This window comes from Abramis brama, assembly GCF_963993115.1.
Source record: "Abramis brama genome assembly, chromosome: 11".
Lineage (NCBI taxonomy): Eukaryota > Metazoa > Chordata > Actinopteri > Cypriniformes > Leuciscidae > Abramis > Abramis brama.
The window spans coordinates 12,379,679-12,393,607 of NC_139973.1; the positions used below are offsets into that span (position 1 = coordinate 12,379,679).

Genomic DNA, 13,929 nt, shown 5'->3' on the forward strand with positions numbered 1-13,929 from the left:
GCAAGTAACCCTGATGGCCAGCCAAACATTGCTGGAAATAGCTTACCTGATCTCCAGGCTCGGCGGAGAAAGGCAAAGGCAAAGGAAAGCGCTGCTCTTGATCCCACCCTGGCCAAACCCTCCACTCCTTTACTGACTGGCCGAGTGCTAAGGAAACCGACAAAATATTTCAGACCATTATTTCCATTGCTTCTCACCTGAGAAGTTTAAAAGGTAATCCAACTTCAATCAAAGCTCTTTTTCTCAAACCTTTTATTATCGATGGCAGAGAGCGGAGGGCTGGGGGGACTCTTCCAACGTACTTTGTACTTTTCCTCCATCATGCTGTGGGTGAGTGAGATGAGGTAGCGCTCCAGGATCACCAGTCTCTGGCTCAGGCGCAGGGAGGAAAGTGTGCTCTTAGCTGTCTGCGAAGACAGCTTCTGTTGGTCGTCTACCAGCGCCATCAGACAGTCCTTTAGTTCTCCAGGTTCTGTACAAATAATGGAATAAATACATAAATAAATAATGGATAAATAAGCAAACATTGCAGAACATGCCCCTAAAATTCAAGATATTGGGGCAAAAATTCCCCGTATGATTTTGTCTCATTTATCATCATATGATATATAGTTAAGCAATATCACACGAGCAACAACTGCAATATTTCACGAGTGCTGTTTGTCCTAAATAGCATGAGATGTGCATGTGTTTCATTACTGAATTACTGAATCCAGGTTTTCAACAAATCGAGTGAATGAATGAATAAATTACTTACCCATTAAGACATTTACCTATTGACAGTTTTAGTTTCTTACTTAAAGTATCATTTCATCATATTATAAAAAAAAACAATGAATACATTTAAAACCCATTAATCTCATTCCATTATTTATGCAATTTTAATTGCAGTGCATTCATGCCACCTCTGAGCTGCAATAAACAGTCTGTAAAATGTATCTAAATACAGCTTCTGGAAAACATGATTACTAAACTCAGCAACATACACATGACAAAACAAACTTTATCCTGAATATGTGGAAACGACGCGAATGTACTGAAATGTGTCTGTACATAAATGCAGTTTGCGATCAGTGATCGAGAGAGCCGCGTTTACTGTACGACTCCTGTACGTCACCAAAATTGTGCTTTTCAGAAACAATGACAGAATATTACAGAGCTCGTATTTTAAACCAAAGCACGCACTGGAACGAATAATTCACTAAAAACGCAATGCGAGTCTCAATTCTCTCTGATGTAATCAGCCTGGCCTTCTTTACATTAGCACTGTTTTGGACTGATTCTTTGAATTAATTCCATTACTGGATCACTGAAAACTTTCCCAGAGTTTATCGGCTTAAAATGGTCTGGTCACAAACATGGCTGTTGTTGACAAGGCTTGTGTGCAAAAAATTCTGTTGAATAAAATAAAATATTTCTTTCTGAAGCTACTTTTTCCTCATGTCTATTTGATGCTTTTCTAATTTAAAACAATAATGAGTTTGAATTATACTTTGGGGGTAATTTCTCAGCCAAAACTGATGTGCGATTAATTAGATTAATTAATCAGCACATCATTTAATTAATTAGATTATTATTTTTTAATTTTTTAAATGTAAATCACTTGACAGCCCTATTATACTACATATATACACTATATATACTATATATGTTGGTCTACTATTTAAAATCCATCCATCCATCCATCCATCTTCTTCCGCTTATCCGGGACCGGGTCGCGGGGGCAGCAGTCTAAGCAGGGATGCCCAGACTTCCCTCTCCCTAGACACTTCCTCCAGCTCTTCCGGGGGGACACCGAGGCGTTCCCAGGCCAGCCGGGAGACATAGTCCCTCCAGCGTGTCCTAGGTCTTCCCTGGGGTCTCCTCCCGGTGGGACATGCCCGGAACACCTTCCCGGGAAGGCGTCCAGGAGGCATCCGGAAAAGATGCCCGAGCCACCTCAGCTGACCCCTCTCGATGTGGAGGAGCAGCGGCTCTACTCTGAGCTCCTCTCGAGTGACCGAGCTTCTCACCCTATCTCTAAGGGATCGCCCAGCCACCCTGCGGAGAAAGCTCATTTCGGCCGCTTGTATCCGGGATCTTGTCCTTTCGGTCATGACCCACAGCTCATGACCATAGGTGAGGGTAGGAACGTAGATTGACCAGTAAATCGAGAGCTTCGCCTTGCGGCTCAGCTCTTTCTTCACCACGACAGACCGGTACAGCGACCGCATTACTGCAGAAGCTGCACCGATCCGTCTGTCAATCTCCCGTTACTATTTAAAATATTTGAAATATTACAAAACATAATATAGTATCAAAACTGTATTTAGAGACCTGCTCATGAGGGCTTTTAACTTTTGCTACTTAAATCCCTGTCTACACAAAGGTTATAAATAGTCTCTGTGTGATGAACGCCATAAGACATTAGCATTTTATTGCAGTTTTGTATATCATGATAGCACTTATTTTTATCTCACCATTGTACCAATTAACTAAGAAATATCTTTTGCTTTATGTGATATACATCTTTAAGTCGAAAAGCACAAAAATGCAAGTATATATAGAATTGGATCAAGTAATAATGATGTCGTATAACAATGGTTGATGCGACATGAGCCCTTGAAGTGCATTCCAATCTAAAGCCTTCATTATGCTTGTCTGAAACTGTCTGCCTGGCTCCAGTGCACGGTTGTTACTGATGTGCATGCATTCATCTCTGCACAGCCACTGGATAAAAGCCTCATACATGCAGACAGGGTGAATTAAAATAGCCGATCTTAAATCCATTTAAGCCTTATGTAAGCCAAGCTGCCTAACCCTCACAGGCCCTGAAGCAGCGCAGTCTATACAGCACCAAAAAGATGTTATAGTGCATGGAAGTGTGAGTCTGAGCGAGAAAAAGAAAGGGTTTGAGCACGTCACACAAAGATTAAGACGACATGCTTTTACTTTCCACATAGCTGACAATTTGTTTCGCTTTAAATGGGCTCCCACAGAAGCTAAAAAGCACCAGCATCCGTTCATTTCCCGCAATTCAACATTTTGATTTAGTATAGAAGTAGTTGGTGCTGTTATCAATGTCCTTTATTCCTCACCACTTTTATCACTAGAACAATGGAGAGATGACAGGAAATGATAGGGCTCTTCAACCACTCTTTCAAGGGCCAGATTATTCAGATCCAAACACGCAGGCTATTTTACAAAAGGAAAACTGAGAAAAAAAGAGATCTCCTACAATCCATATCTTTATCAATCTGCGTAAGAGAAAAATGGTCATCTAATAAAGAGTTCATTTTACATGAGGAATACGTTTAAAACGGAAGAAAATAAAACAGCCTGTTTCTCTATAATCCTCCCATTCAGCGAGCAAAAATGAGCCTTTCTTTATCCTGCATGTTATTCTTTGAAGAGTATCAAGCAAAAACCATGAAACCAAAAGTTTTTGTTCTGTAAGATTATTTTGATGATTTTTTTTTTTAAATCTCTTATGCTCACCACAACAAAGTTTCATTTATTTGCTTAAAAATACAATAAAAACAGTAATATTTTGAAATACTATCACGCTGCATAATATTTTTGTGGAAACTAAAAAATTCAGGTATCTTTGAGTATAAAGTTTAAAAGAACAGCATTTATTTGAATTTTTTTTAGAAAGTCTTTACTGTAATTTTTTGCATTTAATTGTTTTAGTGCATCCTTAAATGAATAAAACTATTAATTTCTTTAAAAAATAAATAAATAAAATCTTATACCCCAAACTTTTGAACAGTAGTGTACATAAATATGGTAACTTTACTGTACCATGAAACCTCTTAAGATACAATGTTATAGCTCAGTATTTATTCTGTGATACGTAATATACAGCGCCACAGAAAATAATTCTTTAGTTGTTGTAATAAAAAAAATTTAAATCGTAGAATAAACACTGATATAGACATAATATTTTTGCAATAGGATGTTAAAGAAATCCAATTATAGGTTAAAGAGATCTATATTTCACAATCATGCTAGTTTTACTATTATGATTGGCAGTACATTTGGGTGGGATATGTCATTAATCAGAGGGGTTACTACCATGTGATGCTGATGGAAAGCCACATAGGCCCCCATTAAAATGTTCTTATCATCACCCACCAGAAAGCTGCTCCACCTAGAACAGTCTGTAAACACACAGGGCCTACAACCACACATAGGGTAAAAATAACCTCGCAGACAGTATGTACAGTCACCCGAGCCCCAAACACCTCACGCGCCAAGGGGACCCAGAAAACACACACACAAACCGAGACACATGGAGGGTCACACACTGCCAGAGAGGGAGTAGGTCACCTGTGTGGTGACAGGGCTGAATAACTGGGCCACATTTAGATGTGGCAAATCCATCTGCTATCCAACACTACAGTGCTGTGCTGAGGGGAAACACGGCCAATGGAAACTGCTCAAGGGTTTGCACTCAGATGTCATATACTGAGGAACACTGTTGCAGGTGATTAGATGCAGGATGTCACACGGCGAGGTTAATAATACTTAGTCAAAAAGAAACGCATTTAAAATTAGAACGCATTAGATATGCGTTCTAATAAACGCATTAGATATGCGTTCTAATAAACGCATTAGATAAATTCTGTCATCATTTACTCACATTCATGTCGTTCCAAACCCGTTAGACTTTCGCTAATCTTCCGAACACAAATGAAGATATTTGTAATGAAATCTGAGAGATTTCTCTCCCTCCATTGACAGTCTACGCAACTACCACTTTGACGCAGCTTTAAAAAGTTCATAAAGAGATCGTAAAAATAATCCATATAAATTAGGAATGCATTTTAACGTTATCGACCCGATAAGTAAATAAGGCCGACATATTAAAGACAATAGATGTATTATTTCCTCCAGCTGAGACACTTCAGATGCGCACTGTTCGCCATGATGGCTTTGAATTGCTTGAAATATGATTGGAATCACTTTGTAAAGTTAAGTGCAACATTCGCAGTGCAAGTCTGTTATATAGAGTACATGAAATTATTATGAGAACACTACTATAAAAGAAAAAACGTGTTTTAGCGTGCTGTTACGGGAAGAGCGCATACACACCTTCATGACTTGCACAGTCAAGTTCACTTGTGCATTTGCAACCTTTCATGCAATTTTAAGTAGTAATATTATATTTATTTTGTGGGTGTGGGTGTGTAAATGCATCCTATGTGAGATAAATCCTATAAATATGTTTGGTTAAGTTAATTAACGCGTTAGTAAAGAGTTCCAGTTTACATGTAACCATCTTTAGCTTCAGCGCATGCAGCTCAAACAACAATGCACGACATTAATAACTATGATTGAGACGGTCACGTTCATAACATTATAATGAGACACTATTGTAATAAAATGTTGCGAATTCTTTGGGTTTAGTTGCCGTGTTTATCAGGCTAATCAGGAGTACTGATTAGCACATAACTTGATTCAAGTTCACTTGTGCATTCGCATCATTTTGTGCAGATATAAGTTATAATATTATGTTTATGTTGTATAAATATCTGCTTAATCTCACATAGGATGTGTTTGGTTAAGTTAATTAACAGCAGTAAAGCGCTCCAGTTTACCAGTGATCCAGTGACATTAATAACTATGATTGGGACTGTCATATATACAACATTATATAGAGAACACTATTGTAATAAAACGTTGTGAATTACAAATAACACAAATAAATTACATAAGTATGTGAAGCTGGGTCATTAACAATTTATGTCATGCAGTTAGATTATCTTAGAAGTCGGGAGTTTATCACACTGAGCATCTTCAAGAACCTGCAGCCCTGGTAGGAGGAAATTTCCATTCTAACCCTTTAACCCAATTCTGCTTCTCTGTTTGTGACCAGACCATTTTAAGCCGATAAACTCTGGGAAAGTTTTCAGTGATCCAGTAATGGAATTAATTCAAAGAATCAGTCCAAAACAGTGCTAATGTAAAGAAGGCCAGGCTGATTACATCAGAGAGAATTGAGACTCGCATTGCGTTTTTAGTGAATTATTCGTTCCAGTGCGTGCTTTGGTTTAAAATACGAGCTCTGTAATATTCTGTCATTGTTTCTGAAAAGCATAATTTTGGTGACGTACAGGAGTCGTACAGTAAACGCGGCTCTCTCAATCACTGATCGCAAACTGCATTTATGTACAGACACATTTCAGTACATTCGCGTTGTTTCCACACATATTCAGGATAAAGATTGATTTGTCATGTGTACGTTGCTGAGTTTAGTAATCATCGGTTTATGCAGTCAGGTCAAGGCGGTTGTTACTTCACAGCGCTGGGAGATCTAGTGGGAAGTGTTTGGCGCAGAATTCTCTGTTATAAGCCATAGATATCAGATCAAACAGGGCTGACATGGAAACCAGGAGAAACATTGTGCCATGAAAGAAGTTAAGGGGTTTCAGTCCACAAATCACCAACATTCACCATGGATTTAATGTAGTAACACTTTTTCCAGCACTTCATAGCCCTAAATATTTTCCAATTTTAATATTATTTATTTTTAATGTGATGATTTGTAAAACTAAAAGTTTAAAGGTGTAGGAAAACTAACACTTTGTGGCAAACGTACTTTTATTTTTAAAATGGACATGAAATTACCACTATAACCAGTAGTTGGCGGCAGTACACATGGTACTTAGCCATTTCCACTCACTAATATATGGAAAAAAAGTCAAAGTCTCATAAAAAACAAAAACCTTTCTTCAAATTGTGACTGAATTACACAGAAAACAAGTAAAAATGTCTCCATGTATAATCACTGAAGCTGTCGGTTAAGTATGATACTATAGAACAGGGGTGTCCAATCCTGCTCTTGGAGGGCCGCTGTCCTGCAGAGTTTAGCTCCAACCCCAATTAAACACATCTGAAGCAGCTAATCAAGGTCTTACTAGGCATGCTAGAAATTTCCAGGCAGGTGTGTTATGGCAATTTGGAGCTAAACTCTTCAGGACAGTGGCCCTCCAGGACCGAGTTTGGACACCCCTGCTATAGAAGAACAATGGTACATTTAATAAGAGTAGAATATTAACATTTTCCCCATAAAAAAAAAAAAAAAGTTTTTTGGACATTACTGTTATTAACAAAAGTTTATTTTATCTGCATATAAATTCAAGCTCAGTCCTTCACGGTTAAATTTCCAATAAACAGACGTAATATTATTAGTAACTGCACTTGTCAACAAAACAATAGCAATTTTATGATTAAATTAACTTTATGATAAATTTTCCTCCTGCCCTCAAATGTTAGCCTGGAGCCCTGACTAGTTCTAATATTATGTTTATGCTGTAGAAATATCTGATTATTCTCATATATGATGCGTTTGGTTGAGTCAATTAACCTGCTAACAAAGCGCTTCAGTTTCCCGGTGTCCTTTCAGCTCTTCAGCTTTAGCACGCAGCTCAAACAGCAATGTGGTTATTTTAAAGAGTAAATGAAGAGTTCAGATGCAAAAGCCTCTAAGTGCCATCTGAAATGTTCTTCTAAATTGATCATTTTTATCAAGCTTGTATATTTAAGTTCAGTTATTTCACTTATAATGGCAATGAAAATTGTCATTTGTAATTGTCATTTAAGTGAAATTACTGAACTTAAATATACGATCTTGATAAAAATGATCATTCTAGAAGAAAATTTCAGATGGCACTTAGAGGCTTTTGCATCTGAACTCTTCAAATATTAATTTAAGATGTTTATTTTTCAAAAACAAACATGAGGGTGAGTAATTAATGACAGAATTTTGAATGAATTTCTGAATGAAACAGAGTGCAAGATCTTGAAATGTGTTTCAGAAGTTTTTTTTAGTGTGTGGGAAATCCTGTGCAGATTGAGCCAATGACGTATGAGTGGGATGATGACCTTGCAAGATGGCAGTCAGAGGATGCAGTAATCAGCATGTTGAGTTCAGCACTCTCTATTTGAACCCCGAGTATGTCAATAAGTATCACCACCCACCTGGCTGCCTCCCCCAGTCCCACATCTCAATGATGGAGTGATGGAAAGATGAAGCCGCCACTGCCTCCTCCTCTTCCTTCTTTTCCTTATCGTTTGTATCATCTTTCTTTTGTGTGCAATCGGCACAGTCCTCTGAGAAATTCAGAAGTTTTAGAAAACATCATGAAAAGAAGCCAACTTCACAAATATATAGTAATCCAATTGGATTTAAGGGTAATGGGGCTTTTACCTGGATGGGCAGACTCTTCTCTGTCAAAGACAATTTCTTCATCCTTCACCATCTCGTTCCACATCTCGCTCAGTCCTTCAGGAGAGAAGGCTCGCTGTAACACAGAGGAGATAGGCTATTATATATAGGAGATATTAATTTATTATACTTAAGGAAAGAAGACTTAACATTAAACTAAAAATATACATATATTGCTTTATGACACAAAATATAACATTTAAATATGTTGTTAAAAGTAAAACTACACACACACACAAGCATTCAAAAGTTTCTTACGCCAACCAAGGCTGCATTTATTTGATCAAAAATACAGCAAAAACAGTGATATTGTGAAAATATCACCATTTAAAATAGCTGTTTTTAAATGTAATGTATGTTTAAAATGTAATTTATTCCTTGAATATCAAAGCTGATTTTCTGCAGCCATCACTCACATGGTCATTCAGAAATCATTTTAATATGCTGATTTGGTGCTCAAGAAAGATTTCTTCTTATTTTTCATATTTGTGTGGAAATCGTGATTAAAAGAATTCTCAAAATTCTTTGATCAATTAGAAAGTTCAAATGAACAGCATTTATTTGAAATAGAAATATTTTGTAACATTATATAAATGGCAGAGATCCTTTGGTGACCATTAGCATCTACAGCATTTCCATTTCAGCCAGCTAGTCAGCACAGTCACCTTACAATGCTACCAAATGCTCACTGAGTACTTGAGCAATAATTACTGAAACTCAGAGCCCAGACTCAAATGTATCAAGAAAAAAAATGTATCAAGACTCCAGCCTTCCAACTGTAAAAAGCAGAGAGACTTTCACAACCATCGAGCCGATGCTAATAACAGCTACAAGCACCTTGAGCAATACTCCAGACAAATGTCACAGAGAGAGACCCAAACATACAGATACACATAAACACCATTTTGGGGTGTTGATTTCATAAGTCATCACTGCACTACTACCAAGAATTAGTACTAAATTCATCCAGCACTTTGAAACTGAATCCGTGTTGAACAATTATTCACAGCAGATGTATTTTCCCTTCAAAACATGAGGCAATATCTCTGCAACAAGATGTCAATGATCATGTAGCGGTATAGCATTTACACGCATCCTAATTTAGAAAATGTCACATTTTCATAAGCCAAACTGTTTGGAGTGACAAATGAAAAATGTAAAATAGATTAGACATAATCGAAAACCATAGTCATTACAGAATTGGACACTGGAGAGAAATAAAATTGCTGTATAATCTACTACCACACTTCACACAAACCTATTTTAAAACAGTTAAATACCATTTATACGTGTAAAAAGATAAACGGAAATTAACATAAATGGTGGGCATAGCAACAACCACCACTAACAAAAAGCTACTACAAAGCAGTACTACCTTGGCTTTAGGACATGTACTATGGTAGTACCAAATTTACTCTTTAAAGTACCGTGCAATATCAGAATATGAATATTAGAGTATATGAATATGGTAATCATTCAGAATCATTTTAAATTCAAATGAACAATGGTATTACATTGTACTTTTTAGAATACTTGTGTATCATTTTAGTAGAAATGCAAAATCGGTCATTTTTAGCGTCACATCTTGTGACTTAAAGGAATAGTTCACTTTAAAATGAAAATTCTGTCACCAGAATTTCTGGTGTCAGACAGTTTCTGGGTCCCATTGACTTCCATAGTATATTTTTTTCCTACTATGGAAGTCAATGGGACCCAGAAACTGCCTGGTTACTGACATTCTTCTAAATATCTTCCTTTCTGTTCAGCAGAAGAAAGAAATTCATACAGGTTTGAAACAACATGAGGGTGAGTATATGATGACAGAATTTTCATTTTAAAGTGAACTATTCCTTTCATGTCCGGTTTCTGGTTCGTTTACATGTCTTTGTTGCTGTTCGAATGAAATATTAACGTAATGGACAAGCGTTAACATGGACCATGATGACATGGCAACAAGATGGTTAATAACTACGGCTACACAATTGAAATTAAACCAAAATCGTGATATGGCTTAGTGCGAATTATCAAATCACAAAGGCAGCGTTTTTTTATAAGAAGAATCACAATTAGATTTCATGCAGCCCTATTAATAACATCTCATATCCCAATTTAGGAAGAACAACAAAATGATTCAACTTCTAACAAATGAAGTCACTGAAACATAACCAAACAACAAAAGTTAAGTAAATTTCCAAAACAAAACTGACAAGCTAGCCTGTCTTGTTTCAAGCAATAGTCTCCCAAAATAAATAACTTTTTATATATATATATATATATATATATATATATATATATATATATATATATATATATATATATATATATATTTCTCACAAACAAAAAGGCACCCAAACAGCTTTTGCCAAGTTCACAATATTCATAAAATCAGGCTGCATGAGAAGGCTCACAGTAAACACCAACAGGAGGTCAAAAAAATAAGCATAAAGAGACTTCTGTTTGCTGTGAGAGCTCTGACAGCAAGGCACATTGACTGAAATGCTGTTACCCCATTGCTAAGGGAACCATTTTCAGAAACACACAATACAAGCTTTTTAAGTTTAAGACCTCAAGCGTTACTTTTAATATGCAACTGACCAAAAAAATGTATCTACTGCCATTCAGCATCAGTACTCACCAAGAGACAAGATACAAACGATTTTCAATGTCAACAAACAATTCCTGTTTCTGCTGAGACTTAGTACACTACCCACATTGCTAAATGTTGACCAACAGTGCAACCAAGTAGCTTTCGGATAAGGACTTCAATACATCCCTGCCCCCCGTAAAAAAACATCAACACACTATATTTAGCATCAAGGCTGGGGCATCCTAGGCGACAATATTTGGACCGATGACAAAATTTACCTGCAAGTCTATCTTCAGCCATTTGTCATGGAAGCGCAGCTGGGCATCAAGGGAAAAAGATGGAGACGGCATCCTTCCCTCAGCTCTCCAGGCTGCAGACGCAGCCTTCCTTAAAGAGACACATTCACAGATCAAACAACAAGTTAACACTGTGGCGTGAAGCTTTGACAAGCAAAACAAAACATGTCATGCTATCTAGGATCTCATTAAAATGACTATCCCACCCTAGTTAATATTGATTATTTGCATATAGATTTTCTCAAAGGCACAGTAGTTCAGTCATTGCAGTACAGCGTGTAGGTGATGATGCAATCTGGCAGTTTCAGATAATTGGGAACCATCTTCATAAGCCAAATTCAAAACTATATTCATTCAGCATAATACTTGGTGTTGCACATTCATCCTATTCCTAATAAACATCTAATGCATTACAAAAACATTAAAATAGGGCTAGAAATAACAGCAAGTAATTTTAAAGGTATAGGTCATCCAACATTGAAAATTTGGTCATTCCAAATCCAGAATTTTTTTGAGAATTTTTTAAAGGATGTCAATTTCATGAAAAGAATGGTGAATGAATTATATTAGCCTATATCTCAAAATCAAAATAGTCCACACTACTCAAGCACTATATTTCAAGTCTTCTTGCACAATATATCTTTGTGAAACACACCGAAATTACGTCAGGTCAGAGGTCACCCTACCGCCGCCTCTCTCGTGAACACGCGTACAGCCGTTGCCGGAACCCAGTTATAAAGGTTTATAGTTTTTAATATGGCTATTTTTCTAACAAAAAACTCATTGCTTTGCTTCAGAAAGCATTTATTAACCCACTTAACCTATAGATTACTTTTATGATGGATGAAAGAACTTTTTGGAGTTTCAAAAACTATACTATACAATATTCAATAGCATTACAAAGCTGGGAAGAGCCAGGATATTTAATATAACTCGGATTGTGTTCGGATGAAAGATGAAACTCATGGATTGGAATGGATTGAGATTGAGTAAATTATGAGATAATTTCAATTTTTGAGTGAACTATTCCTTTAAATATTGAGATCAAATCATTGAGTCAATGATTGGAACTCATGAATCACCCAGATTGATTCTGCAAAAAAGATCAAGCAATTCTTGGAATATAAGCACACAAGTGTAATGGACATTTTTTTATATATATAATTTTGAATCCCTTATGTGATTTGACATATTTTGTCACCCTTCATTGTCATTGCACAACACATTCTTCAAAATGGCTTTGAAATGATATAAGAATATTGGCAAACGTTTAATTTTTGTGTGAACTGTTCCTTTAACTTCAAGCCTAATCAACCTTGAAATGTTAAACTGTCTTCCACCTATTCCTGCAAGGCATGAAAACGAACAAATGAGAAATATTTAACATAAGCAGTAAAATATGAACATAACATCATTAAAAAATTATTAAAATATGATTGCGGAACTGTGTTAAAGCATACAGTCCTGATCGAACAGGAGAGCATCACTAAAATAATTTATTAAAATAAACTGGGTGTTGGCTTGGTCACATGCGTATCTAATCTCTTATGTCAGTATCTACATGTGAGTAAAACAGTGTTGTTGTTTTAATCAACAGATGATTGATGTAATGCTGCAGGTTGCTATCTGTGAACGGTGTGTTGTTGATGGAACTCAGGCTGTCAGCCGCTAGCAGCTACAAGACAGGACGTTACCAAATACAGCGCTCTGGCCTGCTATTCTTCAACACACTACAGCCTATTAATACCGCAACCCAGCTACCTTTTCCCATCCTAAAAGTCATAACGGAATAAACGCATTTTTTACCTGTTCGGTTGTCTTATTGAATCCTTACTGCTTCGGTCCTACCACCAGCTTCACTGCACTTTAATGTCGGCCATGTCGTGTGTTGATTGACAATATTGGCAGCCAAACAGATGCAGAAGAATCAGATGACGTACATCAATCGGAGGGCGGGACGACGCAAGGGCCAATCACAGGCTGGGATAGAGACACATGGAGCACGGCGTTCATAAAAATTGAGAATTTTTAAAATGACGTATGTTTCGTTTACAGTCTATGGTTTTACCGCATAAACTATAATACACAAATACGTATTTTTCTTGGACTTGACTATATTTTAAGCAAAAATGTATATTAATGTATAAGGGATAAGGATCTGTCACGATTTCTTTGCGTTTTTCACGATTTCAATCATTTTTGATTCCACTAGGTTATCATGAGGTGTGACAAATTAATTCATAAAGTACATTCAGTATAGTTTCAAAATTAATAAGAGGTCAGAAAATTGCATGCATCATTTTAAAAGAATTAGGAGTTTTAGATGCCACACCAGAGCACCAATTTTTCTTTATTTAATTAAATGTATTTTTCATTTATTTAATTGTTAATTAATTTAGCATTATGACAGTGTAAATAAAGTAAAACTGTAGGACTAATGAAATCCTCTATATTTACAATGCCCTTGTTCTGAATTAAATTAATATTTTTAATTAAAATTCATATTATTGCTTAAATGAAATACTAACAATGTCTCAAATAAGTAAAAAAATAAAGATAAAAAACATAGAAGACAGAAAAATATTACAATCAATCAATCATATTCTTTTTAATGAAAATACTTTTTTGTTGTTGTTGTCATGCATAGGTTTCAGGAATTTGAAGAAGATCGATTTCTATGTATACAATAATTGTCCAAAAACACAACATTATTAAATTCAATATCACAATTCAGAGAATTAAACAATACACTTTATAAACCTGTTCCTGGAGATCTACCTACTTGTAGAGTTCAGATTCAACCCTGATCCAACACGTACCTGTAATTACCAAGT

The 13,929-nt window shown here is 36.2% G+C and overlaps 1 protein-coding gene across 2 annotated transcripts in view; it reads right to left on the reverse strand.

Moving 5' to 3' along the window:
- The window catches only part of herc2 (HECT and RLD domain containing E3 ubiquitin protein ligase 2), a 69,912-nt gene extending 56,837 nt beyond the window's left edge, over positions 1-13,075 (reverse strand). The window contains exons 1-6 of one of the 2 annotated variants that reach the window (XM_084128558.1): positions 12,902-13,075; positions 11,078-11,186; positions 8,195-8,288; positions 7,966-8,097; positions 250-472; positions 47-147 (exon numbers count right to left, since the gene is read on the reverse strand). In XM_084128558.1, coding sequence (XP_083984684.1) covers positions 47-147; positions 250-472; positions 7,966-8,097; positions 8,195-8,288; positions 11,078-11,149 — 622 coding nt within the window. In that variant the 5' untranslated portion in view covers positions 11,150-11,186; positions 12,902-13,075. The remainder of the gene's footprint in view (positions 1-46; positions 148-249; positions 473-7,965; positions 8,098-8,194; positions 8,289-11,077; positions 11,187-12,901) is intronic. The other variant, XM_084128559.1, reaches the window with a different exon arrangement.
- Between the last annotated feature and the right edge of the window lie 854 nt (positions 13,076-13,929).